Here is an 18914-nt window from a genome sequence, read left to right on the forward strand (position 1 = left end):
TTTTTTTTCTTATTTGTGGTTGTTTTCAGGTCCTGCTTTGCCGGACTTCTCCACGCCTGTTCGCCGCCCACCGTCCACTGCTTGACCTTTCGACGCGTCCCCGCCGTGATGAGCTTTCAACGCCCCTCCGGTTTTTGGTTCCCGGCGTGTGCATGATCGAAGTGTGCTGTTTCTTTTCTTATTTTATTTCCTTATTTTGTTGCCTTCAGGTTAATTAGTTTTGGTCTAGACCTTTGAGTTGTGGATGTGATCATTATTTCGGCCTTCGAGTCGAAACGGAAGAGTTTCGGCATGAGAGTACTATAAATTTTCACCTAAAGTCGCGTCCTCTCCTACTAATTCAAATACAACTTTTATGCTCAATTATACATGACTTTAAAAGAAAAGAAAAAAAAAATCTTAGAAATTACTGAATGACTATAATAAACATGACCTTAATCAAATTCATGTGACCCGAAAGCCATCAAACGTTTCGCAGTAACAACTCTTTGTTTAAATAAAATCAAATAAAACTTTCATACTCAATTAGACATGACTTTTGCACAAAATGAACTCTTAAAAGTTGTTGGATGTCTATAATAAAAACTCAAGAGTCAAGAGAACTTAACGAAAATTCACTTTAACTAAATTAAAATTCACGTTAACCAAAAGCCATCAAACCTTTCCAAGGTTAACATGCTTAAAAAGTTATTTACCCAAATAAAAAAGAAAAACATCATATAACTCTTGTATATAAGAGGTATAGATTATGTATTCATCCTGGAGTTCCCAAGAAAGCAACAATCCCAAGAGAGTGAGAGGAATAATGAATGAAAAAGGTATGAAGGGACTTATGATGTTGATAATGTTGTCAATGACTCTTTTTGTAGTTCTAAAGCTGGAGGACCGCTCGCTTTCCTTTTTCGCTCCCCATATGTCCCCTTCTCTCCATCCCAAGCCATTTCCCGCTCGACTTCTCCCTTTTTCTCTAGATGATGGTGGTAAACACCGATTGAAGAGAGTTGCAAAAACTACGTTGAGTGGTTTAGCATTGCGCAAAGAGTTACAAGGTTGTCTTAGAAAATGCCATAAGGGTTACAAGGATCCGGACGATCTTCGTGGTTGCTTTGCACACTGCCAACACTTACATGGCTGATGATAATTGTATTATTAGTTGCAGAGTCCATGATCAACAATATTGGAATTTGGATCTAGTTTATTAGTTTTAATTCTATCATGCCTACAACTAGTTCAATTGTTATTAGAAGTCGCACAAGTAGTTGAACATAAAGAGTTCCTGCCCATTTGAAGTTCTCTTGGATCTGCAACCAGCTTGAGTGTTGGGAGACTTTAATTGCAAATCTACCTTTTATCTCGTGTTATCCTTTTAGTCCATTTGCTTGTTATCATGCCACTATGTGATCACTATATATCCCTTATCCCTTAGTTGAGTGCAATCATGTCTCTCTAAGTGGAGATAGAATCTCTAGGTGATCTCTATCTTTTTCTGTTGTTTATATCTTTCAATAAGTGGGCACTATTTATATGTAATCATGTACACAATGAAGGTATTGAAGAGACTATTCACAAATAATTGAGATTCTCCCCTATTATTCTAATTAGCACATAACCCGCGCATAGCGCGGGATTTCTCATTACAATTTAATTTCAAAAATTTAAACACATTTCATCTTACTTTTCATTATAAGTTAAAATAGGTGTGCAAAATTTATCACACCTCTTTTAATGAAAATACATATTAAATGTTATACACGAATACATTACTAAACATGTACTTTTCTTTTTTGAAGTTTACCAAACGTGTATTTAATGAAAAGTATGAAAGAAAAAAAAAAAACATAGCAAGAAAAAAACTTGAATTCTGATTATCAAAATATTAATAGAAAATTAGTAGGAAACTCTAATATTGTTGATGTGATACTTATTATATTTCAATACAAATAAAACTCATAAAGTTCTAATCATTTTAGAAAAACACCGAGTAAAATAAACAAAATATTCTCTTCTTTTTAATACAAAATAAAACACATATTTCACTCAATATTTAATGCAATCAAAGAAATCTCTTCAAAACTTTCAAAAAATGCTAGAAAATCCAAGTAAATCACAAAAAGGAAAAAAAAAAATCCAATAAAATATTCAAATGAATTAAAACATAAAATCTTATTGGTATGATACCTATTATATTTCAATACAAATAAACTTTCTAGAGAAATAAACATAAAAATAAGAGAGCCCCTACTATCAGGTCCATCCTGATAATATCCATTTTACAGCCTCCAATTATCATGTGACACATCATCAATTTAAGAAAAATGCAAAAAAATAAAAGTGAGAACAATCACACCAAATCAGAGGAAAAAAAAAAAAAAAAAACTGTAGCCGGCAAGACCCAGGCTTGACCCACGCCGTGGGTCTGGCCGGACCAGCGAGACCCAAGGGGTCTAGCTGGCGGTGAACGCCTCAAACCCGCCGGGCGTAACCCGCCTCAAAACCCGTTTCTAATGCCTCAACACCCGCCAAAACCCATTTCTAATTCCTCAAAACTCGTTTCTTAATTCAAAACTAAAACCTAAAGGTGAAAGGTTAACCCTTTAGAGATTTTATTACCCTAAAATCTAATGTATTTTGGTCCAAGCTATTTTTGTGCACTTTTTATGTTTTTGCATATGTGACGGTTATTGATTGGAGTCTATAAAAGATGTATTATCTTGATGGTCCTGATAAAAAGTTTTCTCTAAAAATAATCAATTTACTGTCGTGAAAAATTTATACATAGATACACAAAGATAAATCCAAGCAACAAAATTTTCAATTAAATAGAAACCCTGTACGGGATCAAATGCAGTGCAAAAAAAAAAAAAAAAATCTTTTTATTTTATAAGTACCTAATAAAACAAAATATTGCACTCAGCATTTAACGCGATCAATAAATCCTCTCAGGCTCAATGTTTAATTATCTCTTTAGTGCTTTGAAAGAGTTTCTATTCTTTCTTTCTTTTTTCTTTTTTTCTTTTTTTTTTTTGGCACAAAAATCAAATAAACACGCTATAATCTTCCATTAGCCTACTAAAAATCCAAACAATTTATTATATTAATTTAGAAGTTGCAATTTTCATCAAAGAACAAACTAAAAAAAATAAACAACCCACAAATACAGTTAATACTCAATTACAATTGTTTTGAGAGGGTTGTGTTATTCTTATTAAAGATTCGTTTGAGATTGCAATATTAATAAATACGATTTTAAAAAAATACACATGGAAGATTAAGAAGAATAATTACTCCAGGTTGATTTTTTAAGTTGTTATATTTGAAGAGTTGAGAGAGAGACGTGAGAAGAGACCAAAAAAAAAAAAAAAAAGTTTAAATTCGTGAGAGAGAGAAAAAAAAAAATCTCAAATAATTGGGAGTTCTTTATTTTTCAGGCCTTATTATTTTGTAGATAATCTATTATTAATCAATTTTTTTCATACACATGGAAGATTAAGAAGAGGAATTACTTTAGGGAGCCCCTACTATGCGTCATGCTGCAAAATGGGTGTTTTGCAGCATCCACTCTTGTGGTGACACGTCACCAAGCTCATTTTGACAAAATGAAATCAAAATAGCAAACCAAAAAACAAACCAACTCCAGTAAACCCACAACCACACCACCGGCGCCGGAGAGAGACCCACCGATCGGCTACGTACCCGTACGCCGTGGGTCTAGGCTAGACCCAGGCGGGTCATGGCCAGACCCACGCTGGGTCACACCAGACTCGGCCGTGGGTCTAGCATGACCCAATGGCTGTGTCTCGCTAGACCCGGGCATGGGTATGGCATGGCCCAGCGGATGGGTCTCGCCAAACCCGGCCATGGGTCACTATCTCCGGCGGGGTCACCACCTCCAACACCTTTTTCTGCAAAATTCACTTTCAAAATCAGATTATAATGCCTCAAAACTCAAAATCGTTTTTGGATTCAAAACTAAAACCTAGAGTGGAAGATTAACCCTTAGGAAATTTTATCACCTTAAATGGATCCACTGGAGAGGGCAACCGGCTAGAGAAAGGAGACCTGTGGGTCTGCAGACCCACGACCGGCGTGACCCAAAGAAGAAAGAAGAAGAGAAAGTGGGAGAGAATTAAAGAGAAGAAGTACTGCAAATTTTCGATGAAGAACCAGAGAAAAAGAGAAGGTGGGAGACAAGATAAAATCAAGTGTATTAGGTTGTAGAGTATTTTTGTGCATTTTATTTGCTTTATGTGATGTGTCTTGCAGCTATTGGGTGCTGCAAAACACCCATTTTGCAACATGACCGCATAGGAGGGTTTCTCATTACTTCAGGTTGAATTTTTAGGTTGTTAAATTTGAAGAGTTGAGAGAGTGACGTGGGAAGAGAGAGAGAGAGAGAGAAAAAAAAAATTAAATCGGTGAGAGAGAGAAAAAAAAAAATCAGAAATAATTGGGAGATCTTTATTTCATAGGCCTTATTATTTTGTAAATAATCTATTATTAATCAAATTATTTTTCAACGGCTTATTATTTAGAAAGAAAAAAAAAACAATTTTTATTTTATAAATTGTCTATTATTACATGCACAAAATATATGTAGAAAAAAAAAAATCATCTTCTCTAACCTTTTCTAAATTTGAATTAAAAATATTAAAGTGACTATAAGTATTAATAGATATATAATAATTTGATTTGTATTATTTGTTTCCTTATTTGATTTGGACAATACTTAATATTGTACATTAAATGTTTGAATTTAATGAAATCAAATATAAGAAAATTTATTGAAATATAATTCTTTGCCTTTAATTAAGCTAAGTTAATGACCGGTTAACACTATTAAAAAACCGGTTCACTCTTAAAAAATTATTAAAATTATGCTTTAAAAAACATGTTTATCATTTGGGGTTCACGCCACATGTCACAATATCTAAGTATTTCTGAATCTAATTCGGCTTTAATATATATATATATATATACTAAAAAAATGATCTATTGCGACTTATCTTTTCCCGGAACTTGTGTAAGATGCACTCTGAAAAAAGTGTTGGTAACAAAACAAGGGTCGGTATTTTAATATAAGCATCGGTATAGGTTATTTTTTTAGTAGTATATATGCATGATCTCTACAATATAATTGATAATCATAATAATTGTATATTATTACAAACTCTGTACTTTCAGTATTATCTTATAATATTGACCTAATTGTAATCTTCTCATTAGTAAGTGATTCTGCAATAGTTATTCCAGTTATGTTGTAACCTAATAGTATCTTATTCCTTGTAAGCCCAAAATAAAAGAAAGAAACATCAATCGAAAAAAGAGAAGGTTAAAAAATTATGCCCTTTATCAATAATAAGAGCGAGCTCGGTATTTCAAATTTTAGAAAGTGGAAGGCACAAGTTCTGATCCAAATAGCACACAACCAGAATTATGCAGAAATAGAAATTATGCTAACCGCAGAGTAATGAGCATCAGCCACAATTAATACAGAGATATGTTGACGAGGTGAAAACTTTTTAAATATTACATCGAAGGTAAAATTACTCTGGAAAAGCCAAACTCAAGAAACTAACTCACTAAGAAAAATTCAAAGTACTGTAAAATATACTTACAACCCTTATATATATATATATATATATATATATATATATATATATCTTTTTACGTAACTTTTTTAACTGATTTTTTTTCTTAGCAAGTAATACACAAAAACAGACCCAAAAAGAAAACAAAGAAAATAGAAAAGGGGAGAAAAAAAAACAATATAAGAGGAACGTTGATGTCACTAATCGAAACCACAATAACGTGAGGCAGAACAGAGATGGATATACTTCACTTTGATTAGTTAAGGCCATACTTCTTTTCTTTTCTTTTTTCTTCTTTCTTTCTTTTTTTCTTTTTTATGAATGAGAGTGTTGGAAATAAAAATAAAATAAAAAAAATAGATGCACAAGCAATAGTCTTCTCTCTACAACTGTTAGGATGAGAGAGGTAAACAAAGTGAGATCAGATATATTCTGGATAAAGTGATATATAATTCATTAAGTAAAACATTTAAATAGACTACAATTGAATCACTTACTCCTAAAAACAATGATCCACTTTAACTACTAGAATAACATGGGGCACTAAGTAACTAAACTCCTAGACTTAAGGACTTCAACCGTACAATTAAGATAATGCTGAAACAAATAACAAGCTATTAAATAGGAAACACAAACCCACTACTCAACAAACAAGCCAAGTAATAGGAACACATTTTGCGTTATCTCTAACATAGAGATCTATATAACGAACAAAATAATTAACTGTTTACATAATCTGCAAAAAGCAGACTCTGAAACATGCTTTAAAACACAACTAAAGCCAGAGAAGACAAAAAAAAACCACCTATGTACCAGTATTTTGCTATCAATAATATCCATTTGCAGCCAATTTTATGCATCGAATTTGTGTAAGTAACATTTTCCTTTTCATAGCATGAATGAAAATGGTAACAAGGGAAACCAGAGAGCCATTTTCAAGGCTTAGGGCCCGTTTGGCCCTGTAACTTTTGTAGTTATAAAGTGTGTTTTTTAAAAAAATAAATAAATAAAATTGTAGTAATTAATTAGTCTGCCTTTGTTCTTTGTTCCTCTCTACGTACAGCCCGTGAATTGTAGAAATCTCTCTCTCTATATGCATATATATATATGGCACAATTTAATCTTCCAATCTCCTTCCACGTTGGTCTCTCTTAAGCTCAAAGCCACAAGATCGATTTGTATGAGTTCACGGGATATCCCTCCAAAGACCAACTTTTCCAAGAAAGCATTGGCTCCCATTTCGTCTACCAATTAAACAACCAACCACCCACAGAAGCTACACCTCTTCTTCTACCACTTCTCGTGAAGCATCGTCCCACACCGTTGAAAACACAAACCGACATGTGAAGATATCATACTAATATATAACATAAAGATCAATTCAAGTCTTAGAGGAAGCAAAATGGAAAGAACGGCAACTTCTCCTACTTCTCTTGAAACCCACTTTGTAGATATCCATGAAGTGTTACTAGAAGAAGAAGATGATGATGATGATGAAGAAAAGAAGGGAACAAACAGAAGGGTAGACAAAGCTGATCATAAGCGTTTGAACAGACCCATCAAAGTTAGAGACCCCAAGAGGCCACATAGGGGTTTAAACAGGCAAGTTTCGTTAGAGACGGGTTTTTCAGTGCTGCTCAATCGAGAGTCTAAGGCCAAAGAAGAGAAGAGGGTTCTTTCCAGAAGTGGACGAAGTTTTGGAGGGTTTGATTCGGCCAATAGGATTGGTTTTGAAGGTCGTAAAGGAGACTTCAGTATTTTCAAGACGAAAGCGACTCTGAGTAAGCAGAATTCTTTGTTGCCATCAAGAAAGGAGAGGGAAGTGGAGCCTCAAAGGACTGATCCATCTTCCGGGCTTGATGAGTCTGTCAATCAAAGTGTTCCTGCAGGAAGATACTTTGCTGCTCTGAGAGGACCTGAGCTAGACCAAGTCAAGGTAAAACTCCACTCACATTTGCATGGATAAAGCTTGTAGAAATGTTGTATCGATCTCAATTAACTATTATCCAATATTTAATTGAAATAAAAAATGAATTATGAATATAATATTCGATCTCAAGACCTCTATTTTTATTGATCTATACTGGTCAAATATACCTTTGAGGTATAGCATAAATATTATCAAACCTTCCTTAGAGCATCTCCAACAGAAGTAGGTAAAATAGGTACTAAAAAAAGTACAAATTTTTACTTTAACTATTCATTTTTTCATACACACTACAGCAAATTTTTTATCCTATGCTTTAATTTTTTAAAATATTATTTTGTATGGGAAATAGTATGAAAGAAATAGCAGGAGAGAGAGTGACTAAAAGAAAGAAAGTGAGAGAGAAAAAATAATAAATAAAATTTATAGTGTGAATAGTGAATAGTCTAATCAGCCTATTTATTGTTCACACTAGATGAAAAAATGTTAAGTTGTATATTCTGCTGGAGACAAAAAAAACACTCATAATAGTCAAATTTAACTATTATTATGGATTTAACTATTCTTTTGGAAATGCTCTTGTGACAATGGGTGAACATATTGATATTTTTATTTTTAGTCTTACAAAACAATCTGATTGGCCTCTTCAATTTAAGTCAAGGCTAGCTGAATATATTTGTTGTTATTATCCTAACTTACATGTATGTGATGTATATGTATAAATTATATCGTGCAGGAGGATGAGGATATTCTCCTTCCCAAAGATGAGAAGTGGCCCTTCCTCCTTCGCTTCCCAATTGGATGCTTTGGTATTTGTCTCGGACTTAGCAGCCAAGCTGTCCTATGGCGTGCCCTGGCAACAAGCCCTGCTACAAAATTTCTCCATATTACCCCATTAATCAACCTTGGCCTCTGGCTATTAGCCCTTGCAGTCCTAATCTCCGTCTCCTTCACCTACATACTCAAATGCATATTCTACTTTGAAGCCGTCAGAAGAGAGTACTTCCACCCTGTTAGGGTTAACTTCTTCTTTGCCCCTTGGGTCGTCTGCATGTTCCTAGCCCTTGGTTTACCTCCCATGCTAGCCCCCAAAACCCTACACCCTGCCATATGGTGCATCTTCATGGCTCCGTATTTCGTGCTTGAACTCAAGATCTATGGCCAGTGGCTTTCCGGCGGGAAGCGACGGCTTTGTAAGGTGGCGAACCCCTCTTCTCACCTCTCGGTCGTCGGCAACTTTGTCGGTGCTATCTTAGCTTCCAAAGTGGGATGGAATGAGGCTGCCAAGTTCTTGTGGGCGGTAGGCTTCGCACATTATCTTGTGCTGTTTGTGACGTTGTATCAGAGATTGCCCACCAGTGAAGCATTACCTAAGGAACTACACCCTGTGTACTCCATGTTTATTGCTGCTCCATCTGCTGCAAGCCTTGCTTGGCAGACAATCTATCAAGAGTTTGACGGGTTGTCAAGGACTTGCTACTTCATCGCCTTGTTTCTTTATGTCTCCCTGGTTGTGCGAATCAACTTTTTCACAGGCTTTAAGTAAGCTATTTCCTACTCTAATGGCCTTTTAATCCTTTAAAAAACCTTACCTAAGGAATTCATCAGTGAAAATTTTAGATGTCTGTCTGATAAATCACTAGTTATTTTAAAATTTTTAAGTTTTTAGAATCAATATTAGTGATTTAACATTGTTAGAATATTTAGAATATTTTTTTTTATATTTCGCCTTTATTCTTTTCTTTTCTTTTTTTTGTAACTTTTTATTCTTTTTCCATTCACCCCATGCCATTTCATGAGTATTTCAGTTAAAAATGCTTGTTGTGTTTAAATGATAGAGTTCATTTCTTACACTTAAACTTGTGAAATTAGTGATAATTTAACATAATATATCATAGCAAATGTCCTGAGTTCAATCTTTATTTTTTGTTGAGAAGAGTTTGAGCTCCGCTCTATTTTACAGGTTTTCCGTGGCATGGTGGTCTTACACGTTCCCCATGACAACAGCTTCGGTGGCGACCATCAAGTACGCAGAGGAAGTCCCTTCAGTTCTAAGCAAGGGCCTTGCACTTACCCTTTCTTTCATGTCATCGGCAATGGTGTGCGTTTTGTTCATTTCCACCCTTCTTCATGCCTTTGTGTGGCACACACTGTTTCCAAATGATTACGCCATCGCCATAACAAAGAGACGACTTGTCAAAGAGAAGAAACCCTTCAAAAAAGCCTATGACATTAAGCGTTGGACAAAGCAGGCTCTAACGACCAAGCACAATTCAGTAAACAAGGATTCTGAGAAAATGGGATAGTTAATGACACCATAGAAACCATATAGAAAACTAGTTTGGAACAATTAAGCAGATAGTTTTAGTGCCTTTTTCTTTATTTAGCTTTGCAATACTTGCGCTTTTCAAGCCAATAATAGACATCCAACTAGATGGAAAACTGTGGTTTTACTTTGATCACGATCTAAAATTAATGTCAATTAAGAACTGTCAATTTATAGTACAAGTTGTTCAAAAAATATGACTCTTGCCTTGTGCTGATTAAGTGTCAACAAATCGTTTCAAGTTCCAAATCCGTCAGTGCAGAATCCAAATATTATCATCGACCACAATATTTGTGGATCCGGATCCCCTGGAATTCCTAGGGGAATTTTAGTTTCTGAAATTTCAGATTCAGGCCATTAATTTTCATTCAAGAGTCATTATCCTATCACATGTCCCACTACTAATAAAATAATAATAAATTTTTAATGATATTAATGATATTAATAATCATCATTATTTTATTATTTTATTAATAGTGGGACACATGGCAGGATAATGGCTCTTTGATAAAATTGAATGGCTTAGATCTAAAATTTCATAAACTAAAATTCTCCTAGGAATTCCAGGGGATCTGGATTCCAATATTTGTCATCACTAATAGGTCATTATTTGGGTCGGCTTACGAGCAATAGGGTATACCCTGAGCGTGGGAAATGTTCAAGAGAAATCACCTACAAGGAAAAAATTTAGAACAAAGAGGAAGAAACAAAATTTTGAACCTAAGTCCAAATTAAGAACAAAAAAGAATAACAAAAATCGACGGCATTTCTCTTCTGAACCAACAAGACGTATGAGGGAAGAGTTGATTCAAATCTTTCTTGTAAGTGTTATTGAATCAAATTATCATGTTTTTTCACGTATTCTTTAAAAATGTAGATTGTGGAGTCCCACATCGCTTGAATATTGATGTCAGGCAGAACTAAAATTGTTCTGACATCGTATGATAGCAGCATAAACTAAGACTTGAAGATTGAAAAGAGAATTCAGGAAGAGAGAAAATAACAAATAAGGAAGAGAAAGTTCTTAATTACCCCAAATAAGTAAACATAAAAATAACAAAGAAAAGGAAAAGACTAAAATTTAATTGATAATATTAACTGAATTGTAAAATAACAAATACTATATGCCTTTATATAGGTTAGGCATCTCATAAATTAACAAGGAAAAGGAAAAGAAAAAGCAAACCTAATTGGAAAAGGAAAACAAATCCTAATTGGAAAAGGAAAACAAATCCTAATAGGAAAGGAAAAACTCAATCCTTATTAAAAAAATGAAAATATAATCATAATGGAAAAAGGGAAAACTTAGTCCTTATTAAACAAGAAAATTAAAACACACATGCATAATTAAAATAATAGTTTTGTCAATTTTCTTCTGCATCAGTCTCTCCGGGTTAGAAAAGAACTCGTCCTCGAATTCAAGTCATCTTTTCCGAGTTGGAGATAATCCGTCCTCGCATTATGATGATTCCTGCCTCGATCCTTCAGATGACTAATCAATCCATTCCATCTCTTTATCTTTAAAAGTAAAATAATGTAACATTCTGATATAAATAACACTCCCTTAATTACCACAAGAATGTGTGTATCATCTTGAAAATTCTTTATAACAAGTTGAGATAATGAAATATTCACACATACTCCACTTATTTTCTCCCTTTCACATGCCATGAAGATCTCCCAAAAGGGATCAACGATCTCTTCTATTTTAAACATAATATTCTCATCTACCACATAAAACTGATCAAAATCACCATCATCAAGAGAATTTGATAGAATATTGTCTACCCCATGAAAATCCACTAAACTGATTTCTTCAACCTCCAAATCAAACACTTCAAATTTAGGGTCTTCATCAAACACGTAATAGTTATTATTTTCTTCAATAAAATTTTCAGTATTAACTACGAAACTTACCTCCTCCAATAAATTCTCTTCGTCAGGATAGATATCATAGATCGGTGGAGAGACAGTCTCAATAAATTTATCTTCCTCCTCCACATGAGATGGATTTGGTAGATGGACTTAAGACTTGCTAACAATAGTTAAGGATATGAGAGTACTAGAAATTTCTGGAAGCTCAACTCTGAAGCCTAAGTCTTCAGGCCGCTCGTCCTGAACACGCTATTCATGAACCAAAACAGGCTTGTGATACCGGTTCTTGAAATTGGAGTCTGAATTGTGATCGTCAATATCACAATACATCTCCAAGTTATAGACTACTAGATGCTGGGTTAACTCTGCAACCTGCGTCTTCAAATCTTCAATCATCACATCTTGTATATTGCACTCATAGTAAGGGACTTCCTCATTCGGAACCTATTCACATCAACCACGACCACTAGTCATGATAAAATAATGAAAAAAATTCATCCCAAGAAGACACTAAGCTCTGATACCAACTAATGCCGGGCAGAACTAAGATTGTTCAAACAGCGTTTGATAGTAACAGAAACTAAGAACTGAAAATTGAAAATAGAATTCATGAAGAGAGAAAATAACAAATAGGGAAGAGAAAGTCCCTAATTGCCCCAAATAAGCAAACAGATAAATAACTTTGAAATACTTAAATTTAATTGATAGTATAAATTGAATTTTGAAAAATAATAAAGAGTACTGAATGCCTTTATATAGGCTAGGTATCTCCTAAATTAACAAGGAAAATGAAAGGCAAACCTAATTGGAAAAGGGAAACAAATTCTAATAGGAAAAGAAAAGCCCAATCCTTATTTAAAAAAAAAAATGTAATCCTAATGGAAAAAAGGAAAACCTTGTCCTTATTAAATAGAAAAATTAAAATGCATAATTAAAATAACAATTTTGTCAATTTTCTCCTACATCAGGTATGGGGATGGGGATGGGCATCTGCTTATACGTATACTCACACTCTTCTAGACAACAATATGTTTTAAAGCCGTGATGGTCATGAACACATCAGAACTCCTCAGTTAAACATGTTTTTGCGAAAGTCGTACTAGGATGGGTGACCTTCTTGGAAGTCTGATTCGGGTGAGCCAAAAGCAAACAATATTATGTGTCATTGGGTGAGTCGTTACATATATGAAATTAAAATTGACAATTAGACTATAACTTTTCACCTATACCTAAAATTTTAAATACAACTTTCATGCTCGATTAAAGATGATTTTCACCAAAAATTTTAAAAAATAAAATAAAAACTCTTAAAAATAATGAGATAACGACGATAATAAAAACTCAAGAGTTAGGAAACATAACATTGGCCAAAATTCAAGTTGGCCAAAAGCCACAAAACCTTTCCAAGGTCACCATGTTTAAACAATGCTTTTCTTAAATAAAAAATAAAAGAAAAATCAGGCTTTTTTAAGAATAAATAAAATTTCACACTCAAATATCTATAATTTCAAAATATTCGATTAGACTTGTATATAAAAACTTTAGATGTTGTAGATTATAATGGATACATTTTGGAGTTCCAAAAATATATAATCAATATTAGTGATTTAACATTGTTAGAATATTTAGAATATTTTTTATATTTGACCTTTATTCTTCTTCTTTTTTTTTTTTTTTTTTGTAAGTTTATTATTTTCTTTATTTGTCTATGTCTTTCAACTCATATCATTATTTCAGTTAAAAATTTCACTTGTTGTGTTTAAATTATAGAGTTTATTAATTTCTTTCACTTAAACTTTTGGAATAAGCGATTATTTAATGTAGTATCATAACAATTGTCCTGAGTTCAAACTTTATTTCAAATAAAAACTCAGTTTTCTGGCATTTCTTGTTGAAGAAGAGTTTGAACTCCACTCTATTTTGCAGGTTTTCCGTGGCATGGTGGTCTTACACGTTCCCCATGACAACAGCCTCGATGGCGACCATCAAGTACGGAGCGGAAGTCCCTTCAGTTCCAAGCAAGGGCCTTGCAATTACCCTTTCTTTTATGTCATCGGCAATGGTGTCCGTTTTGTTCATTTCCAGTTTTCCACCCTTCTTCATGCCTTTGTGTGGCACACACTGTTTCCAAATGACTACGCCATCGCCATAACAAAGAGACGACTTGTCAAAGAGAAGAAACCCTTCAAAAAAGCCTATGATATTAAAGCGTTGGACAAAGCAGGCTCTAACAACCGAGCACAATTCAGTAAACAACGATTCTGAGATATTCAAATGCAACTTTAATGTTGGATTAGATACGAGTTTTGCCAAAAATAAAAAATAAAACTCTTAAAAATTACTAGATGATTATAATAAAAAATAAAAAAACAAGAGTACTGAAGAGACATAACCTTAACAAAAATTCTCGTTATCCAAAAGTCATCAAACCTTTCAAATGTCACTATACTTAAACAATATGATGGTTGGTTAAAGCCATCAAACCTTTCAATGGTCACAATGGTTAAACAATTCCTTGTTCTTTTTTTTTTTAAGAATAAATATTCGATAAGACTTGTATATAAAAGCGGATACATCTTGGAGTTCCAAAAATAAGCAATCAAAGAGAAGGAGAGGAACAATGGATGAAAATAGTACGAAGAAAAGTTTGGTGATGATGATGTTGTTAGTGACTATTTTTCTTGTTCTGAAGCATGCAGAGGATCTTCCACTTCCCTTTTTCACTACCCATATGGCTCCTTCTCTCCATCCCTTGTAACTTCCTGCTCGACTTCTCTTTCTCTCTCCAGATTATAAGAGTGCTCAACAACGACGAATAGCGGGAAGCCATGCGTGGCGAGTCGGTAAATTGAAAAAATGTATCAAAACATGCAGATCGGAAGAGAGAAAGAATAAGAATGGTAAAGTTATGAAGAGTATGGAGGTAAAAGACATACTTGTTGGTTGTCTTGAAAAATGCGAACAGTTATATGGCTCCGGGTAGATCCCTAATAGGATCCCCTAACATTTCTTTAATGCAACCCCATATCAAAATAATTGCATGTTATTGCAATCTCCTTTTGTACGCATTATTATGTTATAGTTGCCTGATTACAGTCTTCTCAGTTGTATGTGATTCTGTAAAAGTTATTTTTCTAGAATAAGCTGCAATCATTTCTATAAAAGTTGTAGATGCTGTATGAAAATCAAAGAGTATAAAAAGTCCATTATTTTATCCAACTTTTGCAGGTTGATATGCCCTCAGCTCAAAGCGATCAGTTTATCCTCTCTTTTTATTTTTATTTTTTTCCATTGTCTAATTTGAACAGATAGAATCCTTCAAATTCAATCATTTGGTATTAGAGACGTTCGCTTTTCTTGTGTTTGTTCTTTTATCATTTTTTTGTCGTTGTACCCATTAAAAAAAATCAAACAAAGTTGATAATTGTGAACAAAGTTTTGCGTCACTATGTAAAGCTATCCGGCAAGTTAGGGCATGTTCGGCTGTGCGTTTAAGAGATCTAAAAGTACATTTAAAACTCAAGGAAAAAGTCCGTTTGAAAAAAAATAAAAATAATAATAATTACTTGTTTGGTAAAAAAAATTGATAGCGCTTTAAGGGTCCAAGAAGCCTAAAAATGGCCAAAACGCACTTTTGACAAAAGTTTTATTTGTTTTTCCAAAAAACAATTTTTGACTATAAAACTCTGTCTCTAAAACGTAATTTCAAACAGCCTCTTAGAGTTTATTGGGTTGTTTAGAAGTCGTGGTAAGTAGTTGACGCCTGTAGTACGTAGTGAATGGAATACAGGGTAACCAACAATTATCCAGATAAAGTTAACATGTTCTTAATTTTATTACCATATAAAATTTCAATATTTTTCAAGTTCCATTGTCCCAATCAAATCTCTTATGCGCCCTGTTGGGATTATCCCACATCAGTTGTGGAAGAGACTGGTGGTCAGTTTATAAGTATGAGAGAAAACCTCACCTCTTGAGCTGACTTTTAGGATTGAGAGAGGCTCAAGACCACCCAACACTGGTATTAGAGCCCAGGTTTACCAACAAGTCTCGACTCAATAGTCTACGGGAGAAACGGGTTGCCCTAGTTCCGACCTAAGGCCCGATGTGTGAGGGGGAGATTGTTGGGGTTATCTCACATCTCTTGTGGAAGGAGTTGGTGGTCAGTTTAAAAGTGTGAGGGAAAGCCTCACCTCTTGAGCTAGCTTTTGAATTTGAGAGAAGCCCAAAACCACCCAACACTGGTATCAGAGCCCAGGTTTACCAACAAGTCTGCTCCGACCCAGGGCCCGATATGTGAGAGGGAGATTGTTGGAGTTATCCCACATCGGTTGTGAAAGGGTATTTTGATCACTTTATAAGTGTGAAGGAATGTCTCACCTCTTAAGCTAGCTTTTGGGTTTGAGAGAGGCACAAGACCACCAGCCCCTTTTACAACCGATGTGAGATTACCCCAACAGGCCCGTGCTCCAACCAAAAACAAATACTAATTAATTTCAAATATTTAGTCTATAAATTGGCTTCTTTTTCTATAAAGGATAAACAAATACTATATCAATCGATAGATTTACGTGGGATATGATTAACTATCATACATTCATATGGCTATTTTTTATTAGACATATATATACTAGCATATTAAATTAGTTTTAATACTCATATATTTGCACAGAATGATGCGAAGTTTTTATGGCATCCCATTGTTTTAGTTGCACATAATCACATCATTGGATTATTTCTTGAGAGAATCTTTCAAATTTCATTCATAGAAGATCTAGAGCATAACAGCTCACAAAGCATAAAGCTCTAATATAACATGGTCAAGTGCTATGTAATTACAAAGTCATATATATAATCAGAAAATAATTACAATCAAAGTTTATTTATGACAACAGCCTACACTAACCCATGCACAACTTCAGTTATAAAACAGATCTGCTCCGGCCTCCAAAAGTATTATAGATCTAACACATAGGTAGCTCATATTTTTCCTTATCTTCTTTTTTGGCCGTGAGAGATAATCCCTACACCAATTTAACCCTCCTCGACCCAAGGGTCAAGAAAAAAAAAAAAAAAAAAACTCATCCTCGACCCAAAGGCCAGGTCAAAAACAACAAAAATACCCCACTGGTGTTCTAATATTACTTTCTATGCCTGAAAGAATATGAGCCACTAGTTCTAACAATAAGGAGAGATTTGTTGCACATAAACTTGTGATGTTTGTGTCCCACATTGAGGAAATATAAAGAATGAAAGTACTTAAATATACTTAAGTGGACTCCAAGCCCATTAGCATAAGCTTTTGGCTAGAAGTGGTGTACTAATATGTAATTATGTATATTAATTTACTCTTTTTTTGACACCCCTCGGTGTTTATCTCCCCAACACTAGAGGTCTAGGGCATTAAGTGGTTGAAGTATTTTTTTCTTTTCTTTTTTTTCTTTTTTTTTTTTTAAAGGGTGGGCAATACAACTTTGTGTGTATGGATTATAGAAATTCGGGCAGGGTCAAGGGGGTCGTTTTCCCCCTAAACCCCATTCCTTCCGCCCTAATGCTTTCCTAATAATAGAACTCGACATGGCCGGATCCTTGAATCCCTAATGTTTTCCATTAACTTTAATCTTAACTCTAGTTTGATTAATTTATTTTTATTAATTTAATCTTACTTTACCATTCACTCCATTCCTCCACTTCTTAATTAATTGAAAAACAACAACCAACTTATTTTATTTGTTTCCTACACGATAATAAAAACTTTACTTGATTGTTTATCATATAATGGTGTATTTGGCGAATCAAATATCATGGTCTAATAACGAACCATTCTAATTAGTTGATAATTTTGTGAAAGGATTCCTGTGAAAGGTTTCATTAACTCCTAATTCATGTCGAGTAGACCTTGTTGTTGCGAGAATTCTTAATTCATGAGTTGTGGGGAGGGACTTATGTCACCACAAACAGAGACTAAAGCAAGTGTTGGATTCAAAGCTGGTGTTAAAGATTATAAATTAACTTATTATACTCCTGACTATGAAACCAAAGATACTAATATCTTGGCAGCGTTCCGAGTAACTCCTCAACCTGGAGTTCCGCCTGAGGAAGCAGGGGCAGCAGTAGCTGCTGAATCTTCTACTGGTACATGGACAACTGTGTGGACCGATGGACTTACATGCTCTGAGGATCGACCTCAGTCTGACGAAGTATTTAATTAATCACTTGTGATAGCCTACACTTGAGTTTGTAATCATTTTGACACATAAACAATCACCCGCAAGAACATGATATCCATATTTCTTGTATTCCTTCTTAACAATGAGAACAACAACCAAAACATGAAAGACAAGAACGAGAATACGATATCATCATTAACACCAATTCATTCTGGAACAAAAGGATTCCCAAACTCAAACACAAAGAGGCACACCTACAATGTCTCTTCAAGTGCCTTTTTACTTGTATTTTCATGTGTATATGCGTGTGAAATGAGAAAGACATTTATCAGATCTCCAGCCTTAAGCAAAACTCAAGAGTTATGAGACAAGACCAAAATTCACGTTAGTGTCATCCTATGTTTCTAAAGGGCACAATGTTTAAACAAATCTTCGCTTAAATAAATTTGAATACAACTTTTATGCTAGATTAGACACAACTTTGCCTAAAAAAAAAATCTTAGAAATTATTCGATAACTATAATGAAAACTCAAGAGCCAGGAGACATGACCATAACCAAAATTCAAGTTAGCCATCAAACCTTTACAAGTTCACTATGCTTAAACAATTCTCTACCTAAATAAAATATTTTAAAAAAAAAAAAAATCAGGCTTTTTTTAAGAGTAAATAAAATTCCAAACTAAAATATCTATAATTTCAAAATATCTTATAACTTTAATTTGTATATAAAAGCTTTTAACTTACGAAAGAAACAAATAAATTCACTCAAGAAAGAGAGAGGAACAATGGAAGAAAATGGTATGAAGAGACTTATAGGGATGACAATGTTGTTAGTGACTCTTTTTCTAGTTCTGAAGCATGCGGAGAGCCCCCCGTTTCCCTTTTCCGCTCCCCATATGCCCCCTTCTCTCCATCCCTTGCCACTTCCCGGTCGACTTCTCTTTCTCTCTCCAGATGATGATGGCAAGGTACCAAGAAAGAAGGGACGTGACGGACAACGAGTGGAGGGCACTCTCAGATGGCGAAA

At 34.2% G+C, this 18914-nt stretch overlaps 1 protein-coding gene and 1 pseudogene across 1 annotated transcript; both read left to right on the forward strand.

Moving 5' to 3' along the window:
* LOC132174384 (blue copper protein 1a-like) overlaps nt 1-85 on the forward strand; it is a 6787-nt pseudogene extending 6702 nt beyond the window's left edge.
* A 6905-nt stretch (nt 86-6990) lies between these two features.
* LOC132175805 (guard cell S-type anion channel SLAC1) lies at nt 6991-10004 on the forward strand. The gene is made up of 3 exons (XM_059587864.1): nt 6991-7524; nt 8252-9057; nt 9479-10004. Exons 1-3 carry the CDS (start codon nt 6991-6993, stop codon nt 9819-9821), a joined length of 1683 nt encoding a protein of 560 aa, XP_059443847.1. The 3' UTR covers nt 9822-10004.
* Nucleotides 10005-18914: the final 8910 nt, after the last annotated feature.

The sequence above is a fragment of the Corylus avellana genome, chromosome ca3, assembly GCF_901000735.1.
Source record: "Corylus avellana chromosome ca3, CavTom2PMs-1.0".
NCBI lineage: Eukaryota > Viridiplantae > Streptophyta > Magnoliopsida > Fagales > Betulaceae > Corylus > Corylus avellana.